This window comes from Photinus pyralis, unplaced genomic scaffold (assembly GCF_008802855.1).
Source record: "Photinus pyralis isolate 1611_PpyrPB1 unplaced genomic scaffold, Ppyr1.3 Ppyr1.4_LG9, whole genome shotgun sequence".
Classification (NCBI taxonomy): domain Eukaryota; kingdom Metazoa; phylum Arthropoda; class Insecta; order Coleoptera; family Lampyridae; genus Photinus; species Photinus pyralis.
In genome coordinates, this window is record NW_022170878.1 from 10368109 (window position 1) to 10391294 (window position 23186).

At 44.7% G+C, this 23186-nt stretch overlaps 5 protein-coding genes across 8 annotated transcripts; all 5 read right to left on the reverse strand.

Annotated features, from left to right (window-relative positions):
* Positions 1 to 1022: 1022 nt before the first annotated feature.
* LOC116181275 (gastrulation defective protein 1 homolog) lies at positions 1023 to 5671 on the reverse strand. Its single transcript, XM_031501583.1, has 4 exons — positions 4110 to 5671; positions 3937 to 4063; positions 3707 to 3877; positions 1023 to 2433 (listed from the first exon to the last, which is right to left on the reverse strand). The coding sequence occupies exons 1-4, from the start codon at positions 4329 to 4331 to the stop codon at positions 1079 to 1081; spliced, it is 1875 nt and encodes a 624-aa protein (XP_031357443.1). The 5' UTR covers positions 4332 to 5671; the 3' UTR covers positions 1023 to 1078.
* A 491-nt stretch (positions 5672 to 6162) lies between these two features.
* On the reverse strand, positions 6163 to 12891 carry LOC116181276 (protein MMS22-like). 2 transcript variants are annotated; one of them, XM_031501585.1, is made up of 5 exons: positions 12552 to 12891; positions 10638 to 11385; positions 8808 to 9938; positions 6679 to 7895; positions 6163 to 6614 (listed from the first exon to the last, which is right to left on the reverse strand). In XM_031501585.1, exons 2-5 carry the CDS (start codon positions 11208 to 11210, stop codon positions 6572 to 6574), a joined length of 2964 nt encoding a protein of 987 aa, XP_031357445.1. In that variant the 5' UTR covers positions 11211 to 11385; positions 12552 to 12891; the 3' UTR covers positions 6163 to 6571. The 2 variants fall into 2 exon arrangements, with proteins under 2 accessions (XP_031357445.1, XP_031357444.1); XM_031501584.1 differs by lacking the exon at positions 12552 to 12891 and having other exon boundaries at positions 10638 to 11866.
* A 134-nt stretch (positions 12892 to 13025) lies between these two features.
* Positions 13026 to 14219, reverse strand: LOC116181280 (juvenile hormone acid O-methyltransferase-like). Its single transcript, XM_031501590.1, has 3 exons — positions 13639 to 14219; positions 13318 to 13595; positions 13026 to 13271 (listed from the first exon to the last, which is right to left on the reverse strand). The coding sequence occupies exons 1-3, from the start codon at positions 13995 to 13997 to the stop codon at positions 13093 to 13095; spliced, it is 816 nt and encodes a 271-aa protein (XP_031357450.1). The 5' UTR covers positions 13998 to 14219; the 3' UTR covers positions 13026 to 13092.
* A 135-nt stretch (positions 14220 to 14354) lies between these two features.
* On the reverse strand, positions 14355 to 17222 carry LOC116181277. The gene is made up of 5 exons (XM_031501586.1): positions 16184 to 17222; positions 15360 to 15885; positions 15139 to 15310; positions 14583 to 15003; positions 14355 to 14531 (listed from the first exon to the last, which is right to left on the reverse strand). Exons 1-5 carry the CDS (start codon positions 16446 to 16448, stop codon positions 14419 to 14421), a joined length of 1497 nt encoding a protein of 498 aa, XP_031357446.1. The 5' UTR covers positions 16449 to 17222; the 3' UTR covers positions 14355 to 14418.
* Positions 17223 to 17349: 127 nt separating this feature from the next.
* On the reverse strand, positions 17350 to 21443 carry LOC116181278 (suppressor of cytokine signaling 5). 3 transcript variants are annotated; one of them, XM_031501587.1, is made up of 4 exons: positions 21223 to 21443; positions 19981 to 20567; positions 18190 to 18527; positions 17350 to 18142 (listed from the first exon to the last, which is right to left on the reverse strand). In XM_031501587.1, exons 2-4 carry the CDS (start codon positions 20514 to 20516, stop codon positions 17664 to 17666), a joined length of 1353 nt encoding a protein of 450 aa, XP_031357447.1. In that variant the 5' UTR covers positions 20517 to 20567; positions 21223 to 21443; the 3' UTR covers positions 17350 to 17663. The 3 variants fall into 3 exon arrangements, with proteins under 3 accessions (XP_031357447.1, XP_031357449.1, XP_031357448.1); XM_031501589.1 differs by lacking the exon at positions 21223 to 21443 and adding an exon at positions 21162 to 21184; XM_031501588.1 differs by lacking the exon at positions 21223 to 21443 and adding an exon at positions 20957 to 21138.
* Between the last annotated feature and the right edge of the window lie 1743 nt (positions 21444 to 23186).

Sequence of the window (23186 nt, forward strand, 5' to 3'; positions counted from 1 at the left end):
CACATTATATTCTCCTGATACCAGATTTCTGAGCTAACCTAACTAGCACGCTAACCTAACCTCACTAAAATTTTATTTTAACCTTCGATCTCCTCGCACATTATATTCTCCTGATACCAGATTTCTGAGCTAACCTAACTAGCACGCTAACCTAACCTCACTTAAATTTTATTTTAACCTTCGATCTCCTCGCACATTATATTCTCCTGATACCAGATTTCTGAGCTAACCTAACTAGCACGCTAACCTAACCTCACTTAAATTTTATTTTAACCTTCGATCTCCTCGCACATTATATTCTCCTGATACCAGATTTCTGAGCTAACCTAACTAGCACGCTAACCTAACCTCACTAAAATTTTATTTTAACCTTCGATCTCCTCGCACATTATATTCTCCTGATACCAGATTTCTGAGCTAACATAACTAGCACGCTAACCTAACCTCACTAAAATTTTATTTTAACCTTCGATCTCCTCGCACATTATACTCTCCTGATGCCAGATCTCTGAGCTAACCATGGGCTGCATTTACTCTCAAGATTCACTCGGAACAGAATATGCATTTATTTTGTTTGTACAGTTTTCAATATAAAAATTATTTACAAAAGTTGTACTTTATTTTCCTCCCCAATAACAAAACTGATAAGCACCTGGTCCTTCGCACTTTGCCGAAAACACTTACAAATTTGGTAGGTATCAGGAAGATATAACGTGAAAGGAGGTCTTTCAGTCTCAAATACACCTGTTCTTTGTCGACAAACTTACGTAAAAGGTTTCTTGCTACTAGGAGAACAGAATTCACGAAGAGGTCTTTTTCTAAAGTTTAATTTCGATTTAAAAATTTGCCATTTTGTATCAGGATCATATGAGTGCGAGGAGGTGTATCTTTTCCTAATACTACACCTGTTACTTGTCGACAAACTTATGCAAAAGGTTACAAAAGTTACAGCCCTTTGAATTTTCTTTCGAAATTGGTTTCTAGTCTATAACACTTTTGATTGAGAGGTCTAATCGAAAAAATAGTGAGATAGAATTTATTTACATTTAAAAACAATTGACAAATACAGATAAAAAGATTAGCCTGGTTTTGATTTTTTGCTTGCTGGCTCCTCTTCAGACGTCCCCTCCAATATGGTGGTCGGTTGCGTCTTCGCGTACGCCGGCGCGATCCAGTAGGGATTCTCGGCCGCCTCCTTCGCGTACTTCAAAATGGCCTCGCGCGGATCCTGATCGTCGTCCACCCTCTTGCTCAGGCCCAAATTTCGTATGACGTAACTGCTGAGCGTTCCGCCGCTCGACGCCAGACGACCGCCCTGGCCGGACGTAATCGGCAGGTCGGGTCTGTGCGATTTGACCGGATCCAGACGGTCCTTTTCCATCTGCTTGCGGCTGGTTTTGCGTCGTTCCTGTCGGAAGAGCGGAAGCGCGTGCGGCGTGATCACCTGCTGCGTGCTGACGATTTCCGCGTGCTTGACGCGACGGTGCAGCTTAGCCGTGCACAGGGTGACCCCGCGCATGCTCCGTTTCTCGTCGTAGTAGCACTTGATCAGGCCGTTGCCGATACCGGTGAAGATTTGGTTGAGCTTCGTGTGCCAGAGGATTTTGATGACGTGCGTGCCGGCGACGTTAAGCGAACGGACCAGGTCGAATGAGGTCGAGTCGTAGAAAAGGAGTTGACCGAACTCTTTGTCATTCGCGACAGAGGTCGCCGTGACTACTAGTTTGTCGTTAGGGCTGAAGATGGCGTCGGTGGTGTCGTAGCGCGCGTAGAGACCACTGGCGACCTTCACGTTTTCTTTCAACTTGCGAATGTCCCACAGTTTCAAGGTTTCGTCGCAGCTACGGCTGACCAAGTGCTGTCCGATGTGCGAGTAATTGACGGCGGTCACATCGGTCGGGCTGTGAGCCTTTCGGTTTAAGGCCACCGGCGCGACGACGCTCTTCCTCAAGTCCCAGAGCTGAATCGAACCGTCCGAGCAGCCGCACGCCAAGGTGTGTCCGTCTCGGCTGTACGTGCAGGCCGTCGCCGAAGTCTTGAGGCCGTTCTGCGCGCGAAATTTGATTATGTGCGCGTGGTTCTTCGAGTTGTTGATGTTCCAGATGCGCGCGGTTCCGTCGGACGACGTCGTGACGAAATCCTCGCGCACCATCGGGTTCCACGCGCCGACTAGAAGTCCGGCCGTGTGGCCCTTCGTTTGCGCCTGGTCGGTGATGTACATGTCGCCCTTGACCGTTTCGAGCTGCTCGAAGCCGTCACGATCTAAAACCTTGGCCTGTGCGGCGCCCGATACCACCAAGAGGAGGTCGCCGGTCGAGGAGTACTGAAGGTAGCGAATCGGATGATTATCGCACGGCTGCAGCGTTCGAAAACTTCGCATCGACGAATCCATTCCGGCAAAATCCCAGAAGCTAACGTCGTAGTCAACCGACCCTACACAATAGAGATTTCCAATAGAACTAGTTGTCAGGTAAACTCCTGACTTGACTATCCGACTACTTTTGATAAAGTCATTGCAATTATCTTTGGTCATAATATAACTAAAGTCACTAGATATAGAATGTACCGCAATCATCCGCCATTTTTGGGCAAATTTGCTGCCAACTTAAAACAATTGACAAATAAAATCTGAATAGCTGTCATTTTTTATAACCTAACTTCATAGTACTGTCATGTTTTATAAAAATATATACAGATATCTCCAAACAGGGGAACAATCCCTAACATTAAAGTCTGGTAACTTCCGCCATTTTTGGGCAAAAATCATGCGTTCTCTCTCTAACACACGAGCCCAATGGATTGCGGTACTTTCTATATTTAGTGACTTTAAGTATAACATTTAGAAAATGCCCTCTAGCGGCTTTATTTTGAACCCGACGCCAAAAGTGTACAAGCCTTTTTTTGTAGATCTTATTAAGGTACATCTATTTTGTAATTAACAAAACAATTCAGACAAAAATTATAATGAACTTTTTTGTAGTTTTTTAAGCCATTTTGGCCAGTGTATGCGAAAATGCCGTTATGGATCTTTTAAACTTTTGACACCCTCAACAACCATGAAGATGGTTACGGATCAAAATCAACGTTTTCGATTCCCCATACCACCCTATATGCACCCCAAATTTCGTCCAAATCTTTTCAGGGGTTTTTTAGTTATCGTGGTCACAACGAACGAACCACATACACACAGACGTCAAAGCTAAAAATCAAAACGTCCAAAAAAACGCAATATTCTTCATTAAATTTATCTGAGAGAAAATTCTGATTGGTAGATTAAACCAATGCTTATTATAGTGAATCTGAATATTAGGGGGGCTATGTAAAGGGAACATTGCGTGCCTACACACAAAAATGTCGGGAGCGAAATGATTTTGCGAATTACAGTACCCCTTCCTTAGTACTTTGAATCTACACCCCCACAGAACCTTAAGAAACTAATCGACAGGTATAGAACCCTCTTAAAACCTATGCATGACAGATTGCGAAGAGGATTCAAGGGTCTATATATCTACTATAGTAGGGTTGATCAGATATGTCCCAAAATGTTAGCAAAACATTTTTTTTCAACCCCCCACTCCTATACAACTAACCTTATACGTTGCTGTAGGGGGCTGAAATTTGACATTTGACATTTTAGGGGGTGTAAAGCCTGTATATACATTTTGGGACGTAGAGCCCCACTCTAACCGACCAGATGGATCCTTACCAGAAGCCAAACGTGCTCCACTCGGATCGGTAGACAACGCGGTAATCGCCTTGTTACCGTGAGTCATGATAGTCTCGCGTTCGCACGGAATAAAGTGTGGCATCTCGCCCGTCTCGGTCTCGCTATCCGAATCCGGCGCGCTTGCGGCCGTAGATCCTCGCCCGAACTCGACTGGAAGGGGGGGAAACGTCAGAATGAGAGACCGTGAAACGATCGCACAATTGACTTACATGACTTCGGCACGGGCGGGCCGATGAGATCGTCGTCGTCCTCCTCGTCGCTGCTATCCGAACTGTTCGCCGCCTCCGCCGGCCTCGTGATTTCCTTCGCCGTCTTCGTCACCTGGGCCATCATCTCCTGCAAAGGAAGAGCGTAACCGGAACCGGCGACATCGAGACGTTACCTTTATATCGAAGGACTTGGCCTTCTTGCCGAAATTCGCGATTCCCATCACCTCCTTCATTTGCTGGTGCTCGTAGTTGTCATCTTCGAGATTTTCGATTTGTATCGGTTTCGTGGGGGTCGGCCCGAACGTGCCGAAGCCGCCGGTCGCCTCGACGACGGTCGCATTCTGTCCGAAGTTCGTGCTTATTTTGCCAAAGCTAATTTTTTTCCCTACGCTCATTTTGCATTATTAAAAAAAAGGACTTCAAAAGGGAGCCCTATTGATTGAAAACATTGAGGTTATTTGTTTACTTTTAACCAATGGGAATTTTTTCCCATTGCATTGAATCAAAAAAATCCCATTAGGTAAAAGCTTTCTACAGGGCCGGCGTAAGTGTTAAAAGGCCTCATTTTTTACAAGATTTGTCATTTCCATTAAATTTACAGACAAAATTATTTTGTCCGTAAAAAAAAGGCGTAGGCGAAGGCGAAACCACCAGTGGAAACTAAAGGACGTGAAGATTTTCTTTTTATGAAGTTTCTAAAATGTCTGATGATGATATCATGACAATGGAAATGGACGAGTGCCTGACGCCTTCTCCAAAGTAGGATAGTAACGAGCCTTTGGCGGCGGAGATGACGAGGAGGGGGTAGTAGAATACCTTCCTACAGTGCGCCGTTGCCACCTAATGGAGTTCTTTGATCCCGATGGCGAGGAGGCGTCCATCAATCGATGGGTCACCAGGCTGGACATGCTAGGGGAAATGCAGGAGTAGCAAGCCAGGCGCGGGTGGATGGCGTAGCGCAGATGTTTATTTATTTATCCTTAGCATTCTCACAATAGTCTTTGGAAGAAGGTAATCACACCTTCGTATACCTACTGGAGGTACTCCATTCCCCCCCAGTAATACGTTTGCTCCCAAAAACTACACAAAGACCATGTTAGAACTTAGTACCGGAGGATCTGGGTGATATGGAATACCCCCCAGCATACGAATATGAAGGAATATTACCGTAACAAAGTAGCGTTATGAACTTGAGTCGGCATAACAGGCATGGATTGGCTAATGCGCATGCGGTGAGGTGCGCTACACCTCCGAGAGGCTCTATAACAATTTCCTGGCGAGATTCGAGGCGTAACACGGAGAGAAATCACAGCCAGAGCCATCTATTTCTGGACTAGCCAGCCAGCAAGCGCGCAGAACCGACAGGCCGCTCAAGAGAATGACTCACCAGTGACTCTGAGAGTGAGTAGGTACTCTGCGTTCTCCCAGTGTCCTGTTAAGAATTGTGTTAGATGGTAGAGTACCTCTCCGTGCTTTCTCTGGTGCCATTTCTGGACGTCGGGAATCTATCTACTTGTCCTGGACCTCATACGACCCCATTCTTCCTGCTAGCTGCCTACTTTTGCCCAGGAATTGTGCACCTCCAAGCGCCGTTTAACCGCCATCAGGTCGTCAGGTTCCTACCCAGATGGCAGCCTTGAGGAGTCTAGGAAAGTGGGTGATTCAGGGTTTAGTTATTAGTGAGGTTAGGTTAGAGTGCTAGTTAGGTTAGCTCAAAAATCTTGTATCAGGAGAACATAATGCGCGAAGAGATTAAAAGTTAGGATCAAATGTTAGTGAGGTTAGGTTAGAGTCACAGTTAGGTTAGCTCAGAAATCTTGTATCAGGAGAACATAATGTGCGAGGAGATTGAAGGTTGGGAAAAAATATTAGTGAGGTTAGATTAGAGTGACAGTTAGGTTAGCTCAGAAATCTTGTATCAGGAGAATATAATGTGCGAGGAGATTGAAAGTTAGGTTAAAGTTTTAATGTGGTTAAATTAGAGTGATAGTTAGGTTAGGTCAAATTAGTTTGCCAAAATTTTAGACCCCAAATCGAATTTGACCTAACCTAACTGTCACTCTAACCTAGCCTCACTATTACTTTATTCTAACCTTCAATCTCTTCGCACATTATATTCTCCTGATACCAGATTTCTGAGCTAACCTAACTAGCACGCTAACCTAACCTCACTTAAATTTTATTTTAACATTCGATCTCCTCGCACATTATATTCTCCTGATACAAGATTCCTGACCAAACCTAACTACCACTCTAACCTAACCTCACTAAAACTTTAACCTAATGTTTAATCACCTCCTCAGACATTATATTCTCCTGATACATACATCGTGAGCACAGTGTCGTTTAAAAAGATGATGGATGAACATGCTACGGCCTCGGTGAAGGAGCCTCTCATTGACCCCTAAGCTTTGAAATTACTTTGACGCGTGTAACGCGAGGTCCGCACAGGTGTCGTCCCGTCGCCATTTGAATCTCTAGGTAGCCAGGCAGGATTGCTTTGTTTAAAAATGTACAACCGGGGGGTCTGTGACCCCCTGTGAACATTACTGTTCAGCAAAGAGAAACTTGATGATCTTCTTTCAAATTCATTGGGAGATATTCCATACCCTCCAAACCTCCCAGTGGTATATTTTTAACCAGGACAGTATTGCGCTTTGCCTTTTTTTTTTTCAGATCTGATTGGCGTAAAATTTAATTTAATTTAGTAAATATTTACTGTAAAAAAATACTAGATTTTACTTCAAAAGGGCCTCCAGCCTTTCCAAGCCCTGCCGCAGCGTGTTGTCGTACCCGACGCCGCGCATGCGCTCCACTTCGACGACCTGTTTCCTAATGCCGGGCAAAAGCTTGGGCATCACGTTCGGTATAACCTTCGCGAGAGAATTGGCAAACTGAAAATACTGATTCGTGTTGAACGCCAAATGTTTTTCGGTGACCGCGATAAAGGCGGACCTCAACTGCTGGCCCTCCGACTGTTCCGGTAGCGCGACGTGTTTGACTATCTCGATCGCGGTGCCCTTGTTGTTGTTGAATATGAGAACTTCGAGGATCGCCGGTAGGGCGGCCTGGAGGATCAGGTCGGTGGCGCCGCCCCGCTCGAGGGCGAGCTGCACGAGCTTGAGCGCCCTCAGGGTGTTCATCTCGGAACTGCGCGAGGTGTGCGAGAGGAAGCTGGCGGAAATGCGTTCGAAAATAAAGGCGGCCAGTCGCTCGTTACCCAGGCACTTTAGAATCGGCGAGTCGTCGGTCGACAGCAGTGGTAGGTAGCGGGCCACCAGATCGCGCAAGGTCCGCTCGATGTACGCGTCGTTGCTGCCGTCCAGGCAGAAGATTCCCTGCATGAACAAGTGCCAGGTGCGCTGAATCGCACTCAGGACGTACGCGTGCGGTTTTTTGCCGATTAGGATGTTCGTTGAGAGCAGAAAGAAGGTGACTAGACGATTGAGGAGGCAACTCGAGCGGTTCTTGTGGTATAAGAACTGCGCGCACTGGAAGAACAGGAGCGATATGCAGGTGTAGATGTGAACGGTTGCCGGTTCGGACGTCGGTGACGCTAGAAGCGGCAAAATCCAACTGTCGAGGCGTCCGAAGCACTGCTCGCAGATTTCCCTTTGGTTGACCAATTTCGAGGTGCACCTGCTCAGCGACGATATGCAGCTGCAGAGCGGATTGCGCGGGTTTATCGTGAGGTCAAACGCCTCGCGCAACGCGCCAATTTTCGTGACGTATTGCGAGAGGGCGGCGATTCCCTCGCAGTTCAGCAGACAGCAGCGGGTCCACGCGTGCAGAATCGCCGTTTCGTGATTTTTGGACAGTCCGCAGTGATACTCGGGAATGTCACTCAGCAGCGTAATCATGTACTGACACGTGACGTTGACGGCGATGAGGTCCGAGGTGAAGATCAAAACGTAGTCCGATGATAAGTTGGAGTCGATTAGTGCCGCTACCGTCCCCACCTGAACAGATAAGCACCAAATCACTTTATGCGTTCCATGTACTTTTTTAAACTCAAACTTCCATTGTTATTATACAAGATACCAAAATCACTACAGTGACTCAATTTAGAACAGTGACGACAACAGGGTTTGATTGGCTGTTGGTTCCGGTCGCCATATTGGGGCTAAATTTCAAACTGGCCAATAGAAAGCCTCCAAAAAGACGCGGTACACTCCGCGCTGTAATTATTAACATTGAATATAAATTCAATGTTATTAATTATACTGTTTATACAGTTCACGCCTTAGACCATATACAGTGGCACCACGCTGAGAAAGTCCCTGACAGGGCGTGTCCGAGGGCGCTAGAAATTTAGACCATACATTCTGATGCAAAATTTAAAAACACTTTAAGGGAATTACATACCTTATCAGATCGTAGATCCAAGCTATATGCGTCTTGAAAAAGACGAGTTTGTATAAAACTGGAAACGGAAAACGTAAAATAAAGCAAATACAACAGGAAAATTGTAAACTAAAATAACGTGAAGCGTCAACTGTCAAAACGGAATAATTAATAATTATGGCGCGGAATGTATCGCGTCGTTTTTCAGACTTTCTATGAATTATTTCAAAATTAGTTCGCATATTTTCCGAGGCTTTTCTGAGCATGGTGGCACTGTATTTATTAGGTCACAATTTGACATGACAAGGAATATTGAAATCAAACAATCTTTTAGCCCCAATATGGCGGATTATGATAAGTGGTCGCCACTGTCCTAATACAGTCACTGTATCATAGGCTAACTAGACCCCAGCACGGTATTAACCACACTTACTTAAAGAATTAGTTAGAATTAGTTGCAGAGTCCAAAATTAAAAAAAAATACTATCCAGCGCCGAAAAGGATCGAGCGTGTACAGTTAAACTCACCTGCGACGGGCAATTTGACGATGTCGCGATCGACTTCAGGGCAGGTAGGACGTGCTGCTTGAGTACGGGCTCCCATTCGGTCCAGTGGTAGTCGTTTCTCAGTACCTTCACATTGCAAGATAAAATGTTGAGAAAGTAGCACAAGTCGGTAAACGAGCAGGCCGTTAAGTACCTCTGCACCCACTTGCTAATCATAACGTGCTGCTGCAGCGAGTAATCGCCGCCGGCTTTAAAGACGCCATCGAAACCGTCAACGTACGCCCGGATCACGTTAAATTTCTCTCGCGCCTCCACGATCTGTTCAACTGAGGCGACTAGGGGCAGGCAAACGGGGCGTACCGACATTCCGGCGCGCGCGTGTAGAATCGCCAGGGCGATTTGGATGTGGATCGTGAGACTGTCGGGGGGCAAGTTCTGCAGAAGGGCCATGAGTTTCTCGGCGATTTCCGGCAGATTCTCGCCGTTCGCCAACGCGAGGAACAGCAGCGCGATCTTGTACAGGCCGACGCTGGTCAGCTCCTTCACTTTGCTGTTCGGCAGCTTGGAGTAGATGCGACCGCGTATCCTCTGCCACTGGCCCGGATGCTCGGAGAGGTACGCCTTCAGCATAAACAAGAAGTACTCGTAGCTGTCCGTCGACGAGGGCGAAATGTGACCGACAACGTCGACAAGCTCGCTGGCCGACTCGACCGCCGGTTCGGTGAACGCCAAGTTGATGTGCTTGTAAAAAATCTCCCACAGGATCTGGTAGGGCTCCGACTTGACGACGTCCGTCCACCAACTGCTCAGCAACGGATAGATGGTCGAGCAGCAATCCAAAAGGAGCCCGTTGTGCGTCGCGCTAGCGTTACACTTGGAGTTGAGCGACTTGAGCGTCCTTTCGATCAGCGCGTAGTTCTCGCGGACGCGGGCGTGGCCGGGACCGACGTAGCGAGCGTTATCGTCATAGCCCTGCAAGACGGACACGTCGGACAGCAGCCGAAGGACGAAGACTTCGTCGTGGTCGCGTAGGGCGTCGTTGAAGCTCTGCCAGAAGACGAACCGTTGCGATCTCTCGGCGTAGTACTGCAAGAGCAACCAGAGACGTTTCGTGCAGCTACAGATAAAGGCGCATCCGACCCTGGCGGCGACCTGTAATTTCGTAATTGTGGCGCAAGTTAGGAGGTAGGTATCTAATAACCCCCCCCCCCTCCCCACCTTCTTATTTCAGTTTTCGACTAGACGCCATGGAAGGCACCTGGGAAGTATCCGGCAGGCTTTAAGAACCATTAAGAGTCTGTGTGAGGCTCCAAAAACTAAGAGTCTCTAACCGAATGCAAAGGTAGTGCTCATAGTAACTACAACTACAACTTTAAGAGGGACCAAACGTAGAGGGCGCTCTAATAAAAAAAAATTAAAGTGACACAAGGATGCAATTTCGTTTGCATAACCCCACAACAGAAAGAGTGCATGTCGTCTTTCTCGTATTTTTACTAATTTCATGAAACAGTCGAATTAGCTCCGTCTACAATGATTTTATACGAGACAGGAAGTAAAAGTTCCACCCAGCCGCCATCTTGCATCGAAAATTCAAATTAGAAATCATCAAATAGAATAGCAGTGTAGGCAACACACAATACACATGTGACATGCAACAACCGTACATGTAGCACAGACTCGATGCAACATGGCTCGAATTGTACGGATTGAAACATGTTTCAGGTCTTACATTATCCTTTTCTCCTTTAAAAACATTGTACCGGAAATGGTAAAATGCGTTACGCGAAATTAAAAAAGAACATAGCAAGCCTTGAAGTCTTCATGTGTTAAAGACGGATAAAAATAACTCACCGTGATCAAATCGTTAATCAAAGTGTGGAAATTGCGAACGCCCTCTCCCGAGAAATGCTCCAGCGTTAAAATCAGCCACTGCATGTCGAGGTACGTGTGGAAGTAGTGATAGTTGGGCAGGCTCTCGTCGAGCACGGCGTTGGACACTATTTTGTTCAACAGACGCTCGTTCATGGAGCTCCATCGCCTGACCGCCACCCCCAGCAGCTTGGTGTACTTTAACACGCCGTCGACCGCGCTCTGTCGGTCCTCCCTGTAGAACGCTCCGAACGAGTAACGAAGTAGTTCCAATGTGCGACAGATCTGACGAGAAATCTCTCGGAAATTTAAGTTGGGCCAATGCGAGTCTTCCAAAACGGTCTCTTCCAATTGCACCCAGTGCCTTAGCAGCTTGTTGAAGAGGACGTCCGCCTCGAGCAGCACCAAGTTGCTCTGGTATGTGCGATCGAATAAATCCTCGTAATTCGAAGCGATACAAGGAGTTTCGTGCCCGAAGAGCACTTCGAGCTCGTCGCTGATCTCATCTAGTGGGCTGTTCACATTCTTCGCTTCGGAACAGCGGCGATCGTACATAGTTTTGCTTATCTTGGCGATTGAGGTTATGTCAATTGATTAGACGCGGGCTTTAGCAAAGAATGACACCGCAACCATTCTTTAATTAACACATCGTTTAACAATTGAGATGGCTCCAATGAGTTTCAAAAAACTACATTTTTCTACATTGCGGAAAAATAGCGCCCTTACTAACCTAAAATTTTTTAAATCTGGTAGTTCTAACAGCCCACATGGTGTAAGTAATATGAACTACTTTTGGCAACTCGAACTACTATTTCTGAAGACATTCCATCGCCTAATTAGTGTTCCTGGTTAAAAAGAGCTCTCGTAAAACGCTCTGTCAAGGGTTAAGGCCGTATTAAACGATGCAATTTTTATTCCAATCCTTGCAGCAACTATTGCTGCTATTATTGCAGCAATTATTGCAAAAAGATGCAATGATTACACTATGCAATTTATTTGGCAATTTTTTTATACCCAATTCTAATCATGTATTGGTGCCAATGAAAGTGGAATTGGCATCACTGGGAAATACTTGAAAGCAACTTCACGTCTGTTGTAGACCAGGAAACGTGTGTTTTGTGACGTTTCCTTTGTTGAAGGCCGTGCAATTTATTATTTATATTTGCACGCACTTATTCACACTCATGGCCGTTTGCACCGACAAATTTAAGTGGAGCTTAGCTTAAGCGTAGCTTAAATAATCCATGGCAACGATTATTGAGACAATGGTTGCCATGGATTTTAAGCTACGCTTAAGCTAAGCTCGGCTTAAATATGTCGGTGCAAACGGCCATCAGGTTCGTTAAATTCATTGAGTAGGTTTAGGTTTCCCTTTGTGAAATCGTTATTGGCAAGCCACTGCCTGGTCCAAAAATGTCGTCGTCTTCTTTGTTTCTTTTTTTTTAAAAGAGCAACAGCAGACGCAATAACTAAAGATGCGGCAGCAATATCCATTTTTGAATTCCTCGTAAATAGGTTATTTCAGTTTTAACTTTAAATAACAAACCTGTATATAGCATAAGGAGGTAATGTTCTCCAGTGCATACCACTTTATTTTTTTTTTATAAATTAAATGTTACTAAAATAGTTACTAAATTGCAAGAAAAATAGCACAAGTTCTATAACCAGAAAATTGCAGAATGTCTTGCTGCAATATTTGGCGGAAGAAATTGCACGTGCAATTTTAACATACACGGAGCAATTTTTCGTGCAATTTCTTGCGGCAATGAATTGCTGCAAACATTGCAATAAAAATTGCATCGTCTAATACGGCCTTTAGAAAGTCACAGCAATCTTTCTAAAGGTTCTCTAGTCTTTTCAGCCATTTTACCGAGATATATACGAAGCTTTCCTTACCTTTTTAGAAGTTTCTAGTGATTGTGCCTATCTTTTCCCGTGTGGTGACGCGGGTAGCAGATAGGTTGACCCCATAAAGACACATGAGTGATCGTAAAGTGACTCGTGCTTCTGTGTGGGTGGGTCTGGCTCAGGGCAGCCTGAGGAGAAGCATAGAGGCATCGATTCCCGAAGTTAGTCGATATGTTCCGTGACGTGATCGGCTGCCATGACGTCATGAGCGTATACGATAGTAAGTACAAGTTTAGCTGAATTCCCGAATCGCGGACAAACTTTATGAACAGACCAATCACAGACAAGCAACTTAGGCTAAACAGAGTCCTTTATATGCGTTTCAAAGCGCTTTTTAGGGCATAAAAAATCTTTTGCATGTTTGTTTACAGCCTTTCCTCAAGTTTTAAGAGCGTTCTAGGCACTTTTCTCGTCCGATCCGAAAGAACAAGAAACCTGTGCATAGCTAATTAAAAATGAGTGTGATTTTCATTGTAACTTATCGATTGCCTCTATTTTTACTGCTAAAAACTACAAAACAATTCTAACGCTACCCACCGGTCGGTCTTCTTGCGTGTCCGAATAATACTTGAAATTTAGTATGATAGAACTCTTCGCCACCTTTAATCCTACTACATCCAACCTCCCTAATCGCCCGTCGAGCCACAATCTCAAATTCTCCTTCCAAGTGCTTCGATATGTTCATCGAGTAAACGGAAAGGAGCACATCTGGAAAAGATTTGTAAAAGGAGAATTGCGGTCGAACCGTCTCTACCTCCAACAGATCGCATGGGATAGTCGTACTCTCTGGGTTCGGCGGCAATAAATGAGACATCAAACCCGACTTCCCTCAGCATCCTTTCCAAGTCGCCTATGTAATGCGGGGAGTACTGGTAGGGGGACATGTATTGTCTGTTGTCTGACGTGTAGGGTCTCCACTTTGGGTCGTCGAAAATGGTGGCGATCACCTGAAATAAATCGCACTGCACTACGCACGTGAAGAAAAAGTCGCCGCCAGGTTTCAGCATTTGGTAGATATTCTTCAGGGCGCTCCTAAAAACGGACGGAATTAAAAAGCGAGCGGGTTCGCACTTACTGTTGCTCGCCAATGAAGTGAAGGCAATAGAAGGAGACAATGTAATCGAAATATTCGCGGAACTGCGGGGCGGGAGATACGACGTCCATTTGAAGAAACGCAATCGGCGATCTGCCATAGTGCTCGTTCGCGTAGCGTATGGCATCGGCGGACTTGTCAATCGCGACTATGCGTACTTGGTTCGGCAAAGTTGGCAGAAGAAAATCATGGGTGACGTTACCCGGTCCGCATCCCACGTCCAAAATGGTGCAATTCGTCTTCCACGTAATCAATTTTTGTATTTTCTCCATGAAGTATTTTCCATCTTTTTGTATTATTAAAACGTGCTTTACGAATCTGAGGGATGTACTTGTACTCATTTCGCGTTCTAATATTGATCTGTTCTAGGACATTGACTTTTTCAATCAGATTTTATCTCATGAACTGCGACCTTAGATACGTGTTTAATGAGAATTTACACGATCACCTTTGACATGTATATGTAAAAAATTTGCTGTGGCTAGCGCAGATACTACCAACACGATGGAATAGTCATATGGAAAAAAACGTCAAAAATTGACAGTCTTTTGTTATTTTGATACACATGCGCATGCGCGATTCTTGTCAAAAAGTGAGGATGATTTTGTTACCCCAATGCAATGCCTCCTTTACTAACGTGCGGGTGGTAAAATGTGCGTGAAAAAATCGAAAGTTCCGAAGATATGACACATCCGAAGACCTATTGCCTTACAAAATGAAATACTCGTTTATTATAAAAATACAATAGAAATATAGAGACAATCAACTTTTTTTACCGTCTGCATCCGTTGCTCTAGCTGGAAAAAGATGCAAATATGGCTCATAATCGTCCAACATGCGGGGGGACTTAAAATCCTCGCTAACGATGTCATCACCTAAAATTTCAAACGTTACAGACAACTTTGCCCACTACAAACGGCACGCACCGAAGTACTTCCTCTGCAGCTGCCGGTAAACGACTCCCAAACGTATCGGATCTGAAAGCATTCCATTCAGAGGCACCCTAACCGAACCGCTCTCGTCGACGTTTTCGAGCTTGGTGACGTCGAGCTTGCCAAGAAAATCGTACACGTCGCTCACCGCCGGACCGTCGACGGCGGGCGCCTCTCGCAGGTCCTGTTCGACGATCGCACCCGCGACGCTATCGCGATAAGGTAGACTGGTCGCGACGAAAACGCCGTCACGCACGTTGGGAAACAGGGCGAACAGCGTCGGACGGCAGTTCGCGAGATAGATGCGTTTCGCGATGGCGCACATCTTCCTTTCGGCGAGTAGGCGAAGTAGGAGTTCGAAATTTTTGGAGTTGTCGCCTTCGACGTACAAGGAGCCGTTTCCACACAAAATCGCCTGCAAGATGTTCCCTCTTATAAATTTACACATATACCGCTTCATAGTAAGCGTGAACAAAAGTATGTCTGGAGATAAGTTGCGCGTTTGAACCTTGAAGACCCTTTAGGGGTCCATGCGGCTTTAAGTCCTTACCTCTGATACATTGCGCTGCTCCGTAAAGGCAACGATCTTAAAACAGCGTGCCTCTCGCGACTTGAAATTGTCCTCCACGTCTCTAGTGAGGGGAACGAACTTTCCGTGGCGGAAAACGCCGCCGACAACGTTGTCATAGGCGACCTCGGCGTTGACGTCATTACTGAGGTGCCTGCAATGTTAGCGATGTTAAACGTGCGGCGTGCCAGAGGTCGACGTACCAAGACCACTCCCCCCTCTCCCCGCCTTCCTCTTTAATTCTCGGAGGATAAGTGGCCCGTAGGAATCGTTTAGTCTTCGTCGGTATCGCGAGCTCGGTGCCCACGGTTAGAGGAACCAGCCAGTTTTGCAACGGAACCGGATTTCGGTAATTGTAAAACAACTGCTCGCCCAAATCCAAGTCGCAGACGACGGAATACGGGGTACCCTCGACTATTTCTTTAACGATAGCCAAGCTTGGAGTCTCTTCGTCGACGAACTCCACCTTTTTCGACCATTGCTGTACGTCGTCGAACGACGAGAGGTGCGTGGGAACCTTCACTTTCGGCCCGAGAACGTACAGGAAACAGTTCGCCAAACTGTTCAGTACAAAAGTGATTTGATTGCGTTTAAAATCGGTGGGCGCGTGAGAAAAATCGGAGATGAGCAACAGCTGTATGGCCAACACTCCCTTGGGGTCGATCGTTTTTAGCGATTCGATGGCGAGCGCCAAGGCAACGATCCAGTCACCCTCGCCCACTTTAACATCTGCAAAATGAGTGTTTGAACTAAACCTTCAGCTAAGAATTGAATTCTGAGCAAAAAATTGAATCCAAAAATCTAGAAAGAATTGAAAATTTTGAAGAATTTGCTGTCTGAAGAAAGAACAATGGATCAATTTCGAGAGCCGGAAAAATTAGAAAATGAGGAACAATGCAGAGAGAAACAAACACCAAAGGATCTTGAATGATTTTGAAAAATCTTCAAAAAATTTGATGCCTACGAAGCATAAAACAACTGATGAATTTCAAAAAAATTTCTGAATAAGCCGAATGATAAAGCTCACCTTCGATATACTGCAGTATGAGCTTCGGGTCGTACTCGACTAGCGCGGTCGCCTCCAACAGATGAGTAGCCTTCTGAAATTTGGGATTTTCGACGTTCGTCTCCGCAGTATTCAGCAGAATCAGCTTCGTCCAGTCTTTGCTCCCCGAAAACCACTTGGTCGAACAGATATTCATCAAGCACTTATTCGCCTCCTCTTGAAACTCCTTCTCGCAATTAACATCGAAGATTATTACGGACACTTGCTTTTTTACCGCCGGAGGCATTTTTGTTATTAAAAAAATCGCCGCCAAATACAAACTTAACCTCACTTAAGTCGATGTGGCTGTGTTACAGCTAAAGGTACTAAAGGCGCACTGCACAAGGGCTTTCCAAAAATATGTACCTACCAAAACTGCACTGTTCACAAATACCTGGGGTTTCACGATTTCATGTTCGTGGCTTATTTGTGCTGATCCCTTAGTTCGTCTAGTAATCGCAGTTGGTCAATTTAGGGTCAGTGTTCCATAATTACACCGGTCACATTTTAAGGCTTTGGTAAAGCAACGTGTTGCCTGAAATTTGTCACATGATCACAGTGAGGATACTTAAAATTGTGAGAGGTGCTGCGTTTGATCTGATATTTCTTGCGGTTCACCTTGATGTTACGACCGTAATTACACTTGTCACATTTAAAGTTTTGCTGAACGCTCCATGTTGCGTGAGATACTAAGCTGCTCCTGAAATTTGTGGGCTACGTGCATTGCTTACACTGGAAACTTTCCAACGTGCCTTCACTCGTTAAGTGGTTTCCTTCAAGTCGATGACCTATTGCACTTCAGCTTCTTCTTTCTTTAATGTAACACTTTCCACACAAAGATGTATCGATTTCTTCCATGTTTTAGATCATCGCAAATGACTGTAATATACCTAAATGAAGGCCTTTCACGCCCAGTCTCGTGCTCCAATTCAATTCCTATCCTAGAATCACAAAAAACGGAAATTCAACAACTCTGAAATTGTTACAATTTGGCACTCGGAGCAAGAACCTAACCTCAAATTTTTATTGTATGAAAAGTGATGTGTATGAAACTTGATACCACACAACAGTGGCGTAACTACAAACATTTTGCCGTTGACGGAGGTAACGTTCAAATATGGCCACTGGAATTGCATATACAGAAGAAATTGCTTTAAAATAAACTTTAATAGCGTATAAATTTATATATATATTCACTAAAGATATATTACAACGAAATCGTATAAAACTATGAATAACTGGGGTTAAATATGGCGGTTAAAGGTCCGTACAACAGCCTCGACCGCCACATGTAAGGGTTGCCGTAAACAGAAAACCCGGATTTACTTAAAACATCCCAAACAAAATCTCAACCAACGGTTATAATGAAAGGACAAACAATTTTCTCCATTAGAATAATTAGAGTAATTAGATAAATTATAAAGTAATTTTTGAAAATATAAAAATTTCGATTTACTTACAATTACGGCGGAACGTTACGTAAATCGAGCCATTGCACGTCGTCGTCGAATCGTTCCACTCTCACTTTCTGCCTATAGTGATACTCTTTAAGGTACGACTTGAGCGATTTAGGTAGATGAAGTTGATTTATGTTGTCGTATTCAAGTTTGCTAACTACGACAGCCCTGCATAGATGTTGCAATGAGAACGTGAAGTTTCTGTGCAGCGGCCACGTGAGCATCGGCTCAAAAAACATACAACTACTGGGGTCCTTATAATGTTCGATTAAACCACAAACCGTATCCGAAGTGTAGACGCCCGGATCGTGCGAGTCGAAACTGAACTTGTGATTCCACTGCTCGATTCTCGCGTGCAGAGACCGACCGTATTTCCTAAACGAGACACTAAATAAGAATTCCTCTTGAGCCGAATCGCGAAGCAGAAATGTGCCTTCCGGTTTGCCATCGAGAAGACGTTCGGCTTCGTACCGATCCATCTTTCCTGAAAGACAAGCGATAATCGCGTGTAAGCGAGAATCGGAAACTTACCCCAGTAAAAGCTACAGTTGGTGATGTTAAGTAGATCAGGTACTAAGCAGTGAATGAAATCGACTTGCGTGTGACATCCGGTGATCGTGTCCAACGGGCAAGAACGAAGCGTGATACGATTTTGAAAGAAGGCACGGAGAGATTCCACCGTTAGGTCCGGCGGACAGACTAACTGCAAACGGCGCGGGGCCTGCCCGCCCTCCGTTTCTATGTCCGAGTATAGGAGCTGTACTCGACGCAACGGTCGAAAGTTCGCCGGCGGATCGACGCCCTGCTCGATTTCGCGCGCGCGCTGTATGCGCGCCGCTTCATCACAGTCTTCGTGTATGGACCTTATCCTGAAATAGCCACCATTTGTTACTGTTTTCCGTTTGTCAATTTTTTTTCGATGGGTTGTGAGAAAAAAAGTAAAAGCAAAATTGATTCGGCTCAAAAAATCACCAATATATTGATAGTCAATTTTTCTTTTTGTTTATTTTTGTTAGAGGAACCTACCATAAAAATTTTTATTCAATTGTTCCACATATAAGAGAGTTTACTATTGCGCATGCGCAGTACGACTTTTAGCACACCAATTTTTGTTTGCTTTTATTAGAGGGACTGATCATAAAAAGACTTTGTGTTGCTAGAATTTGCTAGTAAGATAGTACTAAAGAAGTAACAATTTTTTCAACGCTTGGCTTCGGCGACTGCGCCGCCTCGCCTCGCACTGTTCATTCTACAGCATTTTTGAAAAAAATAAACGCTTTTTCATATTTTTCCGCAAAAATCCGTTTTACCTCCACAATGCGTTGCAGGAGAAAACCCCTCGCGCGATTTTCATCATTTTTGCATACCTTCCTCATCGCAAGGTACCTTTTTCAAAACTCTCTACTCTAAATTAACCTCACAATTAATTAAAACATTTACGACGCGATCGGCAACCTTCGTGCGTGACGTCACTCAAGAAACAATTCGAATCGCGCACGTGACATGTCCATGAACCTAGCAGAGCAAGGTCAGCAGAACACAATCAAACATATTGCATAATTAGGTGTTCATTAATTAATTAAGAAAACGAAAAGTGAACTAACTATATTTAGGTGCTAATTAGGTGCTAATTAAGTGCCCTATTCCCGAATTAAATGCTCCTTTTTTTTAAATTATTATATATTTTAGCAGGTTCATAATTTAAAAAAAAAGAGCATTTAATTCGGGAACAGGGCACTTAATTAGTACCTAATTAGCACCTAATAATAGTTAGTTCACTTTTCATTTTCTTGGGTTTTAAAGGTAGTGTTCTGCTGAGTTCATATGAACCTGGCAGAACATGTACTAATTTAAAAAAAAAAGGAGTATTTCATTCGGGAATAGGGCACTTAATTAGTACCACTTAATTAGCACCTAATTATGCAATATGTTTGACTGTGTTCTGCTGATCTTGCTCTGCTAGGTTAATGGACATGCACATGACTTTTGTCGACCTCCTTTTGCCGTCCTCCAAGTTACCGCCGCGTTCTAAACGAAAAAAGAAAAGAAAAACTTGGCCGCGGGTACGTACGGCGATTCCGCTCCCCAATCACATCGCCCGGCCGCGCTATTCAAAAACGCGCGCATTTTCCCTGACAGTTGAGCAACAACAAATGAACATCTGACATTTTGGCATATATGACAGCTGACATTTGACAGTTCAGCGACCTTTGAACTGTGACAGTTCAGCGACCTTTGAACTGTGACAGTTCAGCGACCTTTGAACTGTGACAGTTCAGCGACCTTTGAACTGTGATAGCTCAGCCAAGAGCAAGTACTCACCAATGAATATCAACAAATGGTGCACTAAGTATAATATTTCCGCTGCTATTGCTGTAAACCCCTCGGTTTAAAGCTTCGTTCACCTCCTCCGGTTGCGGTTCGACCACAGCCGGCGCAGGTGCGGGTGCGACGACGTTGCTAATCGGCGGGGGGGAGGCGGCGGCACCTTCCTCGTCTATCACCTGCACGGGCGACGCGGCCGCGTGATGCTCGCTCGTCCGCCTATAACAGGTGCACTGACAACACGCCGGCGTCTCGTTCCCCTTCGACTCCTTCTTCGAGCAGTTCAACTTCATGACCCACTTCGACGATTTCTTTCCGCCGGGGGGCGCGCTGAGCGGCGAGCTCTTCTTCGACCGTTTCCCGGTCAGATTCAGCGACCGTCCGCGTCTCAGGTTCAGGCCGAACGACGTAAAGCTTATTTTCGATTTGCGCTCTTTGGGCGCGAGCTCGTTGTGATCTAGCGGCGTACTCTTCGATTTCTCGTCTTCGCAGGTGCACTTATCGTTTGATGAACTGCAGGCTCCGACATCCATCTCACCTCCTAATTTAACTTGTTGATTTCCTTTGTTACCATCGCACGAAATCTGCAAGTCAAAATATGTTAGCTCGAAGACAGGAAACGAATCTCTCACTAAACAGGGTGTTCCTAAATATGATGTAAATATGGAAGGGGCTTATTTTATTACAAAAAATTGCAAACGCTTCGTTATCAATCTACAGGGTGGGTGTTATTTAGTTCGACTACACTTTGCAATTTAAAGATACAATTTTCAATGCCAACTGTCAAAAATAATAAAAACAAAAGATTATCCCAATAAAACCAGGGCCTACCGGAGCACTTTAAAAGTTTTAACTAATAATAATAATAATAAGGTCTTTATTAGATGACGATCTAAAGGGCGAAGTTCACCTAGGGGCAACATCGCCACCAACTAGAACATGCAAAGACTCGACTAAAAGACTAATAAACCACCTCGCCCGACTAACACTGTACATGGTTCCATTCCGCTATCCCCGACCTATCCTTAACGAAATAGTATCGGGAAGTTATCGGTTTGTAACAGGAAATCGAGGTTTTCGCGAGGCTCATTCATGCGGCGGTTTTCAGCGGAGAGCCCCCACTGCAACAGGTCAATGAAGGGACACGTGCGATTAGTCTTAATCGAGATGTTTGTTACCTTTAAACGAATTGGAGAGCGAGTAAACAAAATAATTAGCTTAAAAAAACCATTACGTCACCTTTACTTTTAGACGAATGATCCGATTCCGTCGCACGACGTCAATCACTCGATTTCGCAAATTTCGACGAAACGCGCTGATACGGCACTACTTTTAAACGAAATTCGCGAGGAATGTCCCGAAAATGTGCTTTTTAACAATAAATAATTCGCACAGCTGATGACTACGAAGTGAAGGCGCAGTTCTGCCAACGTTGGAAAACAGACTGTGACAGACAGAATAAACATAAAAAGAACTGAATGAGCGCGGCGCGCGCAATTTTAAACTTTACGCGTGTTGTGCGTAAGGCGCCGATTTGTTTATCTCGGCCATGATAAAGAGGTGTGAATTCATTCATAAATATTTATCGAAATTTATATTCGCGTGGCGATTTGTGCTGATAAAAGCTATTTTTAAGCGCTCCTGTTTACAAAGTATAAAATCGAGGACGGGATATGAAAATAATGCGTTTTGCGATATGAAACTTTCTTTGATAATTTGAAACTACAAATTTAAGTCTTGAATTGGGGGTGTGGGGGAGGTATTGTAGCCAAATGACTTGAACTAGAATGTTTTCCATAGTCTGTACAGACACAAAAAGCATTTACAAACTCTGAAAACCCCCGGTTGTGTTCCAATTTGGAAGGGGCGTTTACCTTGAAAACTACCCTGGCAGTATAGATTACGGTACGCCAAGGGCTCATATCCAGCCCTATTGGGTATATATTGTACGTACAGTTTCGGCCCTTAGAGCCTTTTATGGAAAACCTTTCTAAAAAATAATCAAGCTGCAAATATGTTGGGAACGCGACATAGCACCTGGGGGTCTGTGTAGTAGGACATGCCCCCAAGAATGGAAATTTGATTCCTCCTTCCCCAAAGCAACTGTTAAAGGTAATTTTTGAGAAAAGGTAATTGATTCTACGTGTGCTATACCTCCCAGACCCACTAGATTTTCCATTTCCCCAAAGCTACATAAAGGTTTTAAGGACTAAACCCATTTGGGTGAGAACTTTACTTTAGCATCAGGGAGTCAATACCCCCCCAGCATACACCGATTTGATTACTTTTGAATACCCCTCTATCCCTCACCCTCTCACAGTAGTCTTCGGAAAAAGTCATCGCTGCGCATATTTCCCCCCCCCCCCCAACGGCGGTAGGTACTACGTTTTTTTTGGGTGCGTATAGTACCGGGGGGCTTGGAATACCCCCCAGCGTACGAGGATTTGATTACTTCTTTCTAAAGACTCCAGAGCAGTCTTCGGAAAAAAGTAATCGATTCTCCATATAAGCGCTGGGGGGTATTTCATACCCCCCCGCCACAGAACTACGTTTTTCTTCAAAAACTACATGAAGGTTTTAAGGATTAAACGATTTGGGTGATAACTTAGTGCCGGGAGCGGTCGCTTGGTGCTCGAGCGTTTCAGCGCTGGAGCGCTTTTTTTCTGCCCACTATGAGCGTTTTTTTTCCGCTCGCAAGCTCTTTTTCCGCTCTTGAGCATTTTTTCCGCTCGAGCACTTTTAAGAGTGCTCGGAACTCGCAAGCGGTTTCGCTTTGAAAAACAAATTCTGAGGAAGGGCGAAGGGTACAGGATGTGACTCATGTCTGGTGCAATAAAGTCCTTTTGTTAAAAGCAAGATGGAAAATTACATGGCCTTGTAGGCAAATTTAACTAAAAACAAGATGTGGAAATTATTGAATCGCCAATCATTTATCGCACATAGATTCTAAACTGAAGTGCTTTGATTAGCGTAATCCCGCTCCTGCAAGATGGGTAGCCCGCCCCTGGTTCCGAGCCTGCGGTTGGATGTCGAAGACAATCACGGAATTAGGTGTCATTCTTCAATGTTGACTACAGTTTTTTTACCACCCCCGTGACTGCTTCATTCACGGAGAAAATTGTTAGTAACAAACAACAAGTCAGTACATACCGCAAACGAATCGGTAATTTCCGCATATTAAAATAAAATGATTAAGACTTACA

Excerpts from the sequence above, each read along its gene's own strand:
- LOC116181275 (XM_031501583.1), bottom strand. The coding sequence starts at position 4,331 with ATGAGCGTAGGGAAAAAAATTAGCTTTGGCAAAATAAGCACGAACTTC. Across the intron at positions 4,064-4,109 it reads CCAAGTCCTTCGATATAAAG|GAGATGATGGCCCAGGTGAC; the intron begins GTAACGTCTCGA and ends CTTCCTTTGCAG. Across the intron at positions 3,878-3,936 it reads CCCGCCCGTGCCGAAGTCAT|TCGAGTTCGGGCGAGGATCT; the intron begins GTAAGTCAATTG and ends CCCCCCTTCCAG.
- LOC116181280 (XM_031501590.1), bottom strand. The coding sequence starts at position 13,997 with ATGAGTACAAGTACATCCCTCAGATTCGTAAAGCACGTTTTAATAATA. Across the intron at positions 13,596-13,638 it reads CACTTCATTGGCGAGCAACA|GAGCGCCCTGAAGAATATCT; the intron begins GTAAGTGCGAAC and ends GTCCGTTTTTAG. Across the intron at positions 13,272-13,317 it reads TCCCATGCGATCTGTTGGAG|ATGTGCTCCTTTCCGTTTAC; the intron begins GTAGAGACGGTT and ends AATCTTTTCCAG.
- LOC116181277 (XM_031501586.1), bottom strand. The coding sequence starts at position 16,448 with ATGCCTCCGGCGGTAAAAAAGCAAGTGTCCGTAATAATCTTCGATGTT. Across the intron at positions 15,311-15,359 it reads GAGAGGGGGGAGTGGTCTTG|GCACCTCAGTAATGACGTCA; the intron begins GTACGTCGACCT and ends CTAACATTGCAG. Across the intron at positions 14,532-14,582 it reads GCTGCAGAGGAAGTACTTCG|GTGATGACATCGTTAGCGAG; the intron begins GTGCGTGCCGTT and ends TTGAAATTTTAG.
- LOC116181276 (XM_031501585.1), bottom strand. The coding sequence starts at position 11,210 with ATGTACGATCGCCGCTGTTCCGAAGCGAAGAATGTGAACAGCCCACTA. Across the intron at positions 9,939-10,637 it reads TGATTAACGATTTGATCACG|GTCGCCGCCAGGGTCGGATG; the intron begins GTGAGTTATTTT and ends ACGAAATTACAG. Across the intron at positions 7,896-8,807 it reads CGTCAAATTGCCCGTCGCAG|GTGGGGACGGTAGCGGCACT; the intron begins GTGAGTTTAACT and ends TTATCTGTTCAG.
- LOC116181278 (XM_031501587.1), bottom strand. The coding sequence starts at position 20,516 with ATGGATGTCGGAGCCTGCAGTTCATCAAACGATAAGTGCACCTGCGAA. Across the intron at positions 18,528-19,980 it reads CCATTTGTTGATATTCATTG|GATAAGGTCCATACACGAAG; the intron begins GTGAGTACTTGC and ends TGGCTATTTCAG. Across the intron at positions 18,143-18,189 it reads CAACTGTAGCTTTTACTGGG|GAAAGATGGATCGGTACGAA; the intron begins GTAAGTTTCCGA and ends CTTGTCTTTCAG.